The 13,052-nt window shown below is 43.4% G+C and overlaps 1 protein-coding gene across 1 annotated transcript; it reads right to left on the bottom strand.

Annotated features, from left to right (window-relative positions):
- Positions 1–1,246: 1,246 nt before the first annotated feature.
- Positions 1,247–13,049, bottom strand: LOC139408698 (ETS domain-containing protein Elk-3-like). Its single transcript, XM_071152920.1, has 5 exons — positions 12,704–13,049; positions 7,131–7,339; positions 5,450–6,319; positions 3,625–3,747; positions 1,247–2,297 (listed from the first exon to the last, which is right to left on the bottom strand). The coding sequence occupies exons 2-5, from the start codon at positions 7,335–7,337 to the stop codon at positions 2,199–2,201; spliced, it is 1,299 nt and encodes a 432-aa protein (XP_071009021.1). The 5' UTR covers positions 7,338–7,339; positions 12,704–13,049; the 3' UTR covers positions 1,247–2,198.
- Between the last annotated feature and the right edge of the window lie 3 nt (positions 13,050–13,052).

A 13,052-nucleotide genomic window follows, 5' to 3' on the forward strand; every position in this document is an offset into this window, starting at 1 on the left:
AGGCTGGGAAGACTGAATCTGCAATAGTTAAGCAGCTTGGTTTGAAGAAATCAACTGTGGGAGCAATTATTAGGAAATGGAAGACATACAAGACCACTGATGATCTCCCTCGATCTGGGGCTCCACGCAAGATCTCACCCCATGGGGTCAAAATGATCACAAGAACGGTGAGCAAAAATCCCAGAACCACACGGGGGGACCTAGTGAATGACCTGCAGAGAGCAGAGAGCTGGGACCAAAGTAACAAAGCCTACCATCAGTAACACACTACGCCGCCAGGGACTCAAATCCTGCAGTGCCAGACGTGTCCCCCTGCTTAAGCCAGTACATGTCCAGGCCCGTCTGAAGTTTGCTAGAGAGCATTTGGATGATCCAGAAGAAGATTGGGAGAATGTCATATGGTCAGATGAAACCAAAATATAACTTTTTGGTAAAAACTCAACTCGTCGTGTTTGGAGGACAAAGAATGCTGAGTTGCATCCAAAGAACACCATACCTACTGTGAAGCATGGGGGTGGAAACATCAAGCTTTGGGGCTGTTTTTCTGCAAAGGGACCAGGACGACTGTACGACCAGGACGACTGTAAAGGAAAGAATGAATGGGGCCATGTATCGTGAGATTTTGAGTGAAAACCTTCCATCAGCAAGGGCATTGAAGATGAAACGTGGCTGGGTCTTTCAGCATGACAATGATCCCAAACACACCGCCCGGGCAACGAAGGAGTGGCTTCGTAAAGAAGCATTTCAAGGTCCTGGAGTGGCCTAGCCAGTCTCCAGATCTCAACCCCATAGAAAATCTTTGGAAGGAGTTGAAAGTCTGTGTTGCCCAGGAACAGCCCCAAAACATCACTGCTCTAGAGGAGATCTGCATGGAGGAATGGGCCAAAATACCAGCAACAGTGTGTGAAAACCTTGTGAAGACTTACAGAAAACGTTTGACCTCTGTCATTGCCAACAAAGGGTATATAACAAAGTATTGAGATTAACTTTTGTTATTGACCAAATACTTATTTTCCACCATAATTTGCAAATAAATTCATTAAAAATCCTACAATGTGATTTTCTGGATTTTTTTTTCTCATTTTGTCATAGTTGACGTGTACCTATGATGCAAATTACAGGCCTCTCTCATCTTTTTTAAGTGGGAGAACTTGCACAATTGGTGGCTGACTAAATACTTTTTTGCCCCACTGTACATACACACATGCATACATGCTGTACATCGTATAATATGAAGACCAGAAGGCAGAGTTGCAGCATTCAATGCTTCAGGTTTATTCAAAACAACAAGACTTTTCACCAATATAAAATGATACAGAATATATACTGCATAACAAAAAAACATTACAAAGTGTTACAGATCTTTTGCATTGATTTGGAATCTCCTCTTTATAGAACTTTTTTTGTTGTTGTTTTTTTTTTTTAAGAAGGAAAAATCGAACATTTTGAAAAGGCACAGCCGGTACTATTTGAAAAGCACACTGCATATAATACAATTCAATTCAATGGAAACAATGTTTCACATTCTGTTATGAAAATCTTTAAAAAAGACGACAAGAAATATAATTTTTTTACAAGATTAAAACAACCAAGCCCTGTGCTTGGAGAGGGAAGTTGGTAGCTGACACGTGGATCCTGTCTTACATGTTGTTAAACATCGCTAAGCTATGCTTAACTAGCCTGGTCCTAGACCTGTTTGTGCTGTCTTGCCGTCTTCTTCATTGTCACACCATTTGTCAAGACGGAACAAACAGACCTAGAGACGGGCTAACCCCAACTACTGTCCACTTGGACAGGGTCCTGCTGTGGAAATGCACTTAATTATAACACACCAGAGGTCTCACAGACCTCATGGTGTATGGCTTTAACCGAGTGCTTTCAACAACGCAACTGGAATTTTAACCAACTTAAGTGCAATAAAAAGTGAGGTCAACATGCCATGTAAATGTGGAGTCAATCATGAGTATTTACACCGTCAAATAATTTTGCAGAAACTGAAGGCTAATGATGAAGATGATGATAATACTACTACTTATAGAGGTGGGTGATGTGGAGTTTTTGAGACCCCAAATCAAAAGCAAGTTTGCCTGTAAAATAAACAGACGACTAATGAGGATTTTATAGGCCTTGAGAAGAGATGCTTGATGAAGATGGTCAAAGTAGAACCAACAGGCTGGTTTGGGTTTTGAGAGTCTGAATCAGGACTTGTGATTGGCAGGGGACAGGAGCAGGGGGGAGGGGGACCCATCCAGGTTTGGCAGGGGGACAGGGAGGTGTCCATTCATTAGACTGGGAAACTGTGGAGAGAGAGAGCCGGGGGGGGGGGGGTCAGTATGCTGTACATCCCAAACTTTCTAAAACTAGTGCTTGGCAAACAGAAGTGTGGATGAAGAAAAAAGAGGCGTGTACACTGTATTTAATGCTGCCCTCGAGTGCTTTATCCCTTCCAACAAATTCACAATTTTTTTCACTTCGCAGAAGCCTTTGCCAGGTCTCTCTGCCAATGCTCCTATCACGAGAGGAACTGTAGTGTTGTCACTGGCCCAGTTTCCCGCTTTCCTGTTGTTCTTATGTGCCTCTTCCTTCCTTCCCTCCCTTCTCAGTCCTTTCTGATAGTTTCTACCACAACAGGCTGTATGGAGGGAGAAGTGAGTGCATTGTACATAAAGAGGCCACTTAGGCTTGTGTGCGTGCGTGTGTTGATGGGAGCAGAGGGGGCTAGCTAGCAGCCTAGATGCACAAATGAGGAGCAGGCCTACGTCCCAAACGGCACACTTCCCTACATAATGCACTACTTTTGTTCAAAAGTAGCATACTATACAGAGGATAGAGTTCCATTTTGGATGCAGTCCAGGATCCGCCCCCTCAGAAACCTGTCCACACTGTTCAGTCTGCCTCGGCTCCCTTGGGCTCAAACAGGAAGTATTCACAGGATATCCTCTCCCTCTCTGCATTTGCAGGGTCCTGAAACGGGACACCTCCGGAACCGCTGGACTGAGGTATACTGACTTGAGAGACGAGAAAACTTATCCTAATGTAACAAACCTCGCCAGGTCAGACTCTGTTATTGCAGTCAAACTCAGTCAGTAACAAAGACCGCTCATGTCGCCTCATCTTGTTGTCTACTTTATGCACACACTAAGTACCCCATAATAGAACATCTGAAAAATGACCTGGAATGTAGAGTAACAGGTAAGTGTACTTAAGATCAAATGGATAAAGAGGGACGTGGAAATCGTGTCGTGGCAACATTACCAGGGCAGGTCAAGGGTCTTGAGAAAGGGAGACATGGGGAGAAAAGCCAACATTTATTCTACCTGACACACATTTGCATACATTATGCTGTTGGATGGAGAATGTCAACAGATAGAGGAACAAGTCTTTGGGAGTAAACAAACAAGCTTCGGCGAACAAACGAACAGTCCACTCAGCACTTCTCTATTCTTTCCCCTAATGTCTCCCTCCCTCGCTCCTTCTCTTGCTTACCTGGAACAAGTGATCAATGCCCTTGCAGCCGGGCTGGGCTCCAGAGTGGCTACGGGGACACAGACTGCTCTCTCCCTTCCTTTATCTCTCTCCCTCTTTCCCTCTCCCTCCCTCCCCTCTTTCCCTTCTCTTGCTTACCTGGAACAGAGATCCGTGTCCTTGGAGCCGTGCAGGGCTCAGAGGGGCTATGGGACTAAGACTGCTCCAGAAGTGGATGCCTGATAACAGAGGGCTGTGAGCCAGCAGCAGGCCAGACGGAGTCTAGGGAGGGAGAAGGAAGACGGGGAGGGGGGTGCAGAGATAGTAAAGAGTATGTGAGATTTGGATCAGTGATAATAACTGCAGTGATGACTGTTTGAAATAAAACCACTTCACTTGAGGTTTAATATATTTTGAAAGTATTATTCACTTTTTTATAAGGTGACTCAATGTGAAAACATCCTGAAACTTAACATGGTAATTTCTCTCAGCTTGGTGTTATTATGAACAGCAAAAACAAATGTATGTGGTTTCTCCTTTTGATACAGGGGTGAGGTAGTGGGGAGAGGGGTGATGTTGTGGATTAGGGTTTCACTCCTTAGGCATCACAGCCCTTCCTTGGAACGCTTGTAGAGGCTAGAGAGCACCATATGTTCAAATCAATTCACCTCCAGAGAGAGAAATAAGCCTGTTTTGTTGGGGGAGCAGAGCAGAGGGACCCTGCCTGGTCTGCCTGCCTTTTCCTTCACTATTAATGGAATGATTGGAGCATATGGCATCAATTAGGGCCTCTTCCCCTCTTTCTCTGTCTTTCTCATTTTTTTCCTCTCTTTCTCGCTCCCTCTCTCTCTAATGAGGACAGGATTTGTATAAATCTCGGGTTTTTCCTCTGATCTCACTGATCTGCACCCCAATAAACTGTTGGTGTTGTTCAGCTCTGTTGTTGCTGTATAGCAGGGTTCCCCAACTGGCGGCACGCGGGCTGAATTTGGCCCGTGGGCGTTTTTTATTTGCCCCCCCCAATTCTTCATTTTTTAATTAAAATAAATAAATAATCATTGTTGGACAAAAACAACTGTAAGAACACCAGGAAATAATCTCCAAGTGACATTATTTTAAGAAATGGGTTACCAAGAATTCCCCACATAATAAAGAGACACGCGATTGTATACACATTTTAGCAAGGTTTGAAATTATTACATTATATCTGTTTGAGCTTCAATTTGCAGTCTACAGATGATTTGTAATTGTTCTGGCCCACCCTCCATCCGCTCATGAGAAAATCGTCCCGCGGCTGAATCTAGTTGATGATCCCTGCAGTATAGGCTGTATCTCACTGTGTGCTGAAGTTTTCTGTTCTGGTGTAATGATGATGCAAATGTGGTCTAGCAGGGATAATGATATCTTTTTAACTAAAAAAAATACATAGTAAAAAATAAATTATTGTGATGTGGATTTTCACTGCTGCTTGAGTTGGAAAGCAACTTTTTAACAGAGAGTATGCTCAATAAAATTGTACTGAAGAGTGGTCCATGATCTTCCATGGCCCATATCATCTATAAGTGTTACCAGAGCCAGACTGTAACCAGTGGCAGAGCCTTGCTACTTTAGCTGGGCTTTGGGGAGACTTGATGACCTCAGGTCTGGATAGGATCCATGGCTCTTTCTCCTCTGTCTAAAAATCTGTCCTCTCCTCATCTCCTTTCCTTAATCTACACTGATTGGAAAAGACTGAAAACAATCATATTGGGAAGTCATTATTAGAACAAAAGGTGATCCCTAGAACCTAAGCTGTTGGCTTCTACCTGGTCAGTTTATTCAGTTATTTTTTGACAATTGAGAAAATATATAGCCCATCCCCCCCATGACCAGGCAGGCAACAGTACAGATGAGATGGAAACAGAAAATCACTGCAACACTATACGCTTTAGATAAAAGCTTCTGCCAAGTAGCCTATAACATGCTATATAGCAGTAGCATTCACCTGTGCAGTGAAGAAGGCCGGGGTGAGGGACCCGGATGGCAGGGCGGGACTGTTAAGGGCTATGGAGCCAATGTCACTTCCTGTCAGGAGCAGGGAGGGGGCAGGAATCTCTAGGGCTTTGGGCTTCTTTGTTTTGGGTGGGAGTCCATGTTCCCTGTATCCATGACTACTACCACTACCCCTACTACCACCACTGGTCCTCTTCTCCGGAGGCTGCAGAGCCCTCTCTCTCTCTCTGTGCCCAGAGGAGAGATTCAAGGGCTGGGCCCCCTGGTCAGAGTCCTCCCCCTCCTCCTCTTCAGCCTCTGGGCTCCGGCCTCCTCGCCCTGGTCCCGGCTGGGGGTTAGGGCTGGGTGGGGAGGAGGACGGGGAGCGCCGGTGGTGATGGTGGTGGAGGGGGGAGGGTTTAGATGGACTGTGGATGCTGAAGGATTGTGATGAAGGCTTGATGTGGGAGGGTGAGGGTGGAGTTCTCTCTGTGGTACCAGCCCCGAAGCGGATGACTCCGGACCGGGCTTCATCCTGCTGTCTCTCCTGCCTCTCCCTCAAGGCTCTGAGCAGCTCCTCTGGAGGATGATGGAGGGAGCTGACGCTGAAGGAGGAGTAGAGACCAGAGCGGAGGTAGTCGTTACGACACGCAGCCTGCTGAGCCGCAGCAGCCGCCCCCAACGCTGCCCCCACGGCTCTTCTCTGCTGCTGTGCCTCCTCCTCTTCCTCCTCTACGTCTATGTCCTGGACGTCATCCTCATGGAGGGTCACCATGCCGGACGTCAAGCCCATCTCTACCGCCGCAGGGTCCATCTTCAGGATCTCCGGGAACGAGACAAACTTGTAGACAAATTTCTGGCCGATCACTTTCTTGATGATGTTCTGGAACAGAGAGGAGGGTGGGATTAGTGTGCAGGTTGAACCTTAAAATGACCCCCTGATTTACCTAGTATTTTCTTCATACATCCTATTCCTTCGTTAATAATCAAAAGCTCTATTACACATTTATAAGCTGATAACAACAATATACATTTGAACTTCTCTTGTCAATGAATAACAGAACCCTGAATGTTCCGTGTTGATGGGGCCATTTTGATTTCACCACATTTCTGTCATAGAAATATTCTAGCAAAGCCACCCAAAAGGATTGCAAAATGGCCCTTACATGTGTTTGAGAGATGCATCACTGTATATGGCTGTGTTGTTGGTAAGGTGAGAAGAGGAAGTGGAACTATCTCCCAGTGTGGATCTTTGGGTTGAAAAAGAAGAACTACTAAGTGAGATTGTCCCCCATGTGAGAGTGTTTAACACTGGTGTGAATGGGCTCACTCAAGCAATGTTTTGAGAAAGGTCACATCGACCCAAATGTAAAAAATAAAAAATTTAAATAAAAACGTTTTAGATACTTGTGTGTGCTTGAGAACAATGTCTGAAAGAAATATGCTACTTAGAACCAAAAAATCATCTGGATGAAAGAACCTCTCCAAAGAACCTTTTGAGAATCCTTTTTTTTTAATAAGAATGTATTGTGACATGATTGTAATCCACCTTGCCATAGTAGTATACGAGCGCTCTTGCTTAGTTTCTCATAGTTCATGTCGGCCTTGTTATGTATGCGTGGTACAGTTAGTGTAGTGTCTGGGTGGTGTTGTTATGTGTGTGTAGGCGTAACTCCAGAGAGAGTGTATTGCACCTTGTCATAGTAGTATCTCAGTGCTCTGCTCAGCTTGTCGTAGTTCATATTAGTCTTGTTCTTGCGGAGCCCCCACAGCTTGGCCACCTCCTCTGACTTGAGCAGTTTGAACTCCCCGTCAGTGGATGTCCAGCAGATCAGGTGCTTGTGGCTCTGGTCCAGGAGAAGTTGCAGCAGGAACTGCCACAACGTGATGGCGCTGTCCATACCTACAGCAAGGGTTATAAGGGCTATGGTTAGAAGGACACGCCCGACATCCTCTATAATGGGACTGCGACAACATCAACATCACGGCAGGGAAGCCTAGTGGTTAGAGCGTTGGACTAGTAACCGGGAGGTTGCAAGTTCAAATCCCCGAGCTGACAAGGTACAAATCTGTTGTTCTGCCCCTGAACAAGGCAGTTAACCCACTGTTCCAAGGCCGTCATTTTTAAATCACCAACATCAACAATTGTTGGCAAGTTCAAGAACTGCCACAACGTGATGGCACTGGTCATACCTAGAGGGACATGAACTATCTGCCAGTGGGGACCTTTCTCAAACACAACTGACATCATCAACATGGGACCAGGGTTATGGTACTGTTCATGGGCGGCGGTAAGCCGGCTAGCCACTGGAGAGGGACGGCCTATGGAGAGGGACGGTGTCTATGTATAACATACAATTTTCTGTTGTTTCTATAATGGATCAATAAACATTTACTGTATTGTACACCTAAAGTATTACCAAATATTTATTTACAACTAAAACAAGATAGACCATAACCTGTTGTTTCCAATGGGAACAGTAGGCAGAGCCAAGCATGAGCTGGCGAGATCCTATTGGCGCATTATAACATGCGTCTGTATATTTCCGTTAGGGAACACCTCCTCTGTGAAGTCCGATTGTGCAATAACTCAATTCGCCTTTGCACTCCTTCTAAACAATGCGATTCTTTGCAAAGGGTAAAGTCTACAAAACTTAATCCATTCTGTTCATTACAGATTTTAGTTTTGGGAACAGATCAAATGAGATTTGAGATCAAATGTTTCATCGATGAGAAAATTTGCAGAATGTCGGCCAACATCCATCTCGTTCCATCTTCTCCCACTGCCGGGGCACTGGGCTTCCTCTCACTACCATATTTGGTAGTGAGTGCAAAAGCCAAACGGACGCTTCACATTTATACCTCCGGTGAAATATCTCTCTCATTGTTCTATCTGTGGTATTACATTGTAGTAGCCTGTACTGATTAGCGTGGAGTGTAAAGTAACAGGCTAGCAGATGAGAGAGAAAAAAAGAAAAAGAAAAGCAGGAACAACAGCTCAAACCAGAAGTATGTGCGGTCCAACCTGGCTGAGGCTACAGGAAGTATGACGGGCCCAGAGAGAGAGAAAGAGAGAGAGAGACCAGGGTGGGTTTGTCGTTCAGTAAAGGAATGTGTATCCCTATGAGCTCCTGTCTGCCTGGGAGAACCGAGACTAGCACACAGACTAGTCTGATCAGAAGTAGTGCACTTCATAGGGAATTGGGTGCCATTTTGGATATTACCTGGGAAATTGGTCTCGTCTGTCTCTCTTTCAACATCTGAGACAGGCAAGCTCAATGACTGTTGTTGTGATGAGAAAAGTGAAATGTCAGTGACCCTGATCAATGAATGCCTTATCAACTAAACACACACATACTGTACACCACACACGTACACATACACACCCAGACACATGTACGTACAAACAAACGTACTTACACATGAACATAGTACACACACACTTACTCACACACACATACGTACACACACGTTCATAGTACATACAGTGCCTTCAGAAAGTATTCATACCCTTTACTTATTCAACATTTTGTGGTGTTACAGCCTAAATTCAAAATGGATTAATTTGATTTTTTTTGTCACCCGTCTACACACAATGCCCCATAATGTCAAAGTGAAAACATGTTTTTATAAATGTTTGAAAATGTATGAAAATTTCATAAGTATTCACTCCCCACTCCCCTGAGTCAATACTTTGTAGAAGCACCTTTGGCAGCGATTACAGCTGTGAGCCTTTCTGGGTACATTTCTAAGAGCTTTCCACACCTGGACTGTGCAACATTTGGCCATTATTATTTCCAAAATTCTTCAAGCTCTGTCAAATTGGTTGTTGATCATTGCTAGGCAACCGTTTTCAGGTCTTGCCATAGATTTACAAGCAGATTTAAGTCAAATCTGTAACTCGGCCACTCAGGAACCTTCGCTGTCTTCTTGGTAAGCAACTCCAGTGTCGATTTGGCTTCGTGTTTTAGGTTTTTGTCCTGCTGAAAGGAGAATTGATCTCCCAGTGTCTGGTGGAAAGCAGACTGAACCAGGTTATCCTCTAGGATTTTTCCTGTGCTTAGCTCCATTCCGTTTCTTTTTTATCCTGAAAAACTCCCCAGTCCTTAACGATTTCAAGCATACGCATAACATGATGCAGCCACCACTGTTCTTGAAAATATGGAGAGTGACACTCAGTAATGTGTTGTATTGGATTTGACCCCAAACATAACACTTTGTATTCAGGACAAAAAGTGAATTGCTTTGCCACATGTTTTGCAGTATTACTTTACAGGATCATGTTTGAGAATATTTTTATTAGGTACAAGTTTCCTTCTTTTCACTCTGTCAATTAGGTTAGTATTGTGGAGTAACTACAATATTGTTGATCGATCCTCAGTTTTCTTCTATCACTGCCATTAAACTCTGTAACTTTTTTAAAGTCAACATTGGCATCATGGTGAAACTCCTTAGTGGTTTCCTTCCACTCCGACAACTGTGTTAGGAAGGACGTCTCTATCTTTGTAGTGACTGGGTGTATCAATACACCATTCAAAGTATAATAAACAACTTCACTATGCTCAAAGGGATATTCAGTGTCTGCTTTTTTTTTTTTTTTTTACCCATCTACCAATAGGTGCCCTTCTTTGCAGGGCATTGGAATACCTTGGTTGAATCTGTTTGAAATTCACTGCTTGACTGAGGGACCTTACAGATAATTGTACCTGTGTTGTTCAGAGATGAGGCAGTTATTCAAAAATCATGTTAAACACTATTATTGCACACAGAGTGAGTCCATACAAATGATTATGTGTCTTGTTAACCACATTTTTACTCCTGAACATATTTAGGTTTGCCATACAAAGGGTTTGAATACTAATTGACTCAAGACAGTTCAGATTTTCATTTTGAATTAATTTGTAAAAATGTAGAAGAACAATATTCCACTTTGACATGATAGGGTATTGTGTGTTGGCCAGTTTCATTCAATTTGAATTCAGGCTGTAACACAACAAAATGTGGAAAAGATCAAGGGTTTTGAATGCATTTTGAAGACACTGTACACACACACACACACACACACACACACACACACACACACACACACACACACACACACACACACACACACACACACACACACACACACACACACACACCCCAACCTGGTCTCAAAGCATTTTCGTATTATTCTGTACGTAAATCTGAGACACTCCAATTTAGTAAATATGTTACGTTTTGTATGGTTACATAAGACAAAAAAAGGTGGTTACTTAAGGCAAAAAAAAAGGTTGGGGTGGATAGATGGGCATATGCGAATGTCTAGTGAGTTCAAATCTCACCACGGACAACTTTTGCATTTTAGCTAATGAGCAACTTTTTAATTACTTACTAATTTTTAGCTACTTTGCAACTACTTAGCATGTTTCCCCAAACCCTAACAATTTTAGCTAACCCTTCACCTAACCCTAACCTTAACCCTTTTAGCTAACCATTCCCCTAACCTTAACCCTTTAACTTAACGCTTAAACTAAACCCTAACATTAACCCAAACTCAAAATCCTAACCCCTAGTCTAGCTAAAGTTACCACCTAGCTACAATTTGTAAAATATCATACGTTTTGCAAAATCGTAACATATCTTATGTTTCGCAAATTCGTAACATATTGTGCATTTTGCAAATTTGCAACATAATACGAATCGTAATTCGTAACATATCATACGAAATGGGTGATGGACATCCACAAATTAATACATACCATACCATACGAAACACAACATATCATACTAAATGGCATTTCTCAGATTTACATACAGAGTAATATGAAATGCTCTGAGACCAGGTTGAAACCGTCCCCCACACACACTGTCAAAGCTGATTCAACATGTTTCTGGCACAATCGATCCCTAGTGTTTTCTATCTGCCATGTGACACACACAAAACTGTCAAAGTCAGGACTTCCTCCTATTCTACTTTCAAGGGCATATGTATGGTAGGGAGGGGGGGATCCCGCACTATGAGGCACATTTCCCCAATCCTCTTCCACTTCCGACTCTGCCTGGGTCATGAGATCAAGTCAAACTGTCCTCCCACACCACCCCTGGGACATGTACTGGGACAACACATTACTGTTTGGTAGAGTGTTCTATGTTCAAGGTTATTTGAGTTGTACTATCCACATCACCTCAGCACTCATTACAACACATCTGACATCTTTGTAATAAGAATCATGCTCTTGCTGGTTAGTCAGAGTTCTTGTGTACTAAATTAATCTCTTTTATTTAACTTTGACATTAATGGCATGTTCTAAAACGTCCCTGTCGCACCTCCCTTTCTTTCTCTATCTCCCTCCTGTCTCTCTCTCTCCCCGTCTCTGATGCGACAATTGCGACAGCGAGCCCCTGTCCCTTCACCCTAGCCCCCCCACACAAAGCTGTGAGTTGTGAATATCCTTTGCCTCTTTTGCAGATGCTCAGAGTGTCGCCTACGATTGAAAAGTCACACTGCTGGTGCGCCGCCGTACAAAGCCATCCAGTGTTTGGGGAACGGAAACTCCTAATGTGATTAGGTGCTGTGTGCAGACATTACTTAGCCATGACTAAATCTGCTCTCTTCCTGTTCACATTCACAGTCCGTCGCTGGAATATCCAACCAGACATCGCGAGCAAGCGCCGTAGTCTTTGCATGGCTTCAGAAGGTGAAGCACAAGCTGCTGTATGTTCAGTTGAATCTAGGTAGCGCTGTTGTACCTCATTTTTTAAATGATCTATTTATGTCTGTCTGTCTGTCTCGTTCTCTTCCTTTAGAATAGACTATTAAAATATATTTCACAAGGGAGATAGGATTATACGGAATAGAAATAAGCAGACTCTCCAAGACGGCCTATTTCTTTTTCGGCCTTACTGATTAATTTTCAAGATGTTCACTACCAGACAGATTCAAACCGGAAGCTCTTAGAAATGTGGTGTACTCCATACCAGACAAACCAGAAACTTTTCCTCTGGCATATTGAGTTTACAGTTGAATAAATAGGAATACACAGCAATGTGAATAAACAGCAAGAATTACGTACAAGTTTATGTCCGTCGAACTTTGGTTAGGCTACAAACAAACTATGTCATTCTCCTGCTCACACCAAATATAGACTATCATCTACAATAACAGACCTAATACCTAATTCAACCACTCACATTCAAATGTATGTCCCCTTTTCTCTATCAAAGCCATCCATAAAAAAAACATAATAACCTAATAATAAACGCTAATCCCTTGTTTTCACATTACCTGCGATACCTTGTTTGCCTTTCCTTCCCCTCCTTGCAAAACTTTTATGATTAAATTGGTATGATCCCTTGTTTTTCCATGCTGACTGTCGTCTAGCTAGGCTACACAGCTCTGCTGGACTGAAATAAGATCCTGGCTTTTTTTTTTTTTTTGCAGGAAGTTGGAGCAGGCAGACAGAGAGCCGGCCGACTTCCTCTCCCCTACGATTCCCCAGGCGGTTCACCGTCTGTGTAAATACGCTTTACTCCCCTCTTTTCTCTCTCTCTGTCTCTCTCTCTCTGTCTCTCTCTCTTGGCTCTCTCTCTCTCTCTCTCTCTCTCTCTCTCTCTCTCTCGCTCTCTCTCTCTCT

The sequence above is a fragment of the Oncorhynchus clarkii genome, chromosome 1, assembly GCF_045791955.1.
Source record: "Oncorhynchus clarkii lewisi isolate Uvic-CL-2024 chromosome 1, UVic_Ocla_1.0, whole genome shotgun sequence".
In the NCBI taxonomy this organism is placed as follows: domain Eukaryota; kingdom Metazoa; phylum Chordata; class Actinopteri; order Salmoniformes; family Salmonidae; genus Oncorhynchus; species Oncorhynchus clarkii.

What these genes read in the sequence shown, in the direction of transcription:
- LOC139408698 (XM_071152920.1), bottom strand. Translation starts at nt 7,337, where the DNA reads ATGGACAGCGCCATCACGTTGTGGCAGTTCCTGCTGCAACTTCTCCTG. An exon ending in CGGCCTTCTTCACTGCACAG is followed by an intron (nt 3,748 to 5,449) that starts GTGAATGCTACT and finishes CTCCCTCCCTAG; the next exon opens with ACTCCGTCTGGCCTGCTGCT. An exon ending in GACACGGATCTCTGTTCCAG is followed by an intron (nt 2,298 to 3,624) that starts GTAAGCAAGAGA and finishes CTCTCTCCACAG; the next exon opens with TTTCCCAGTCTAATGAATGG.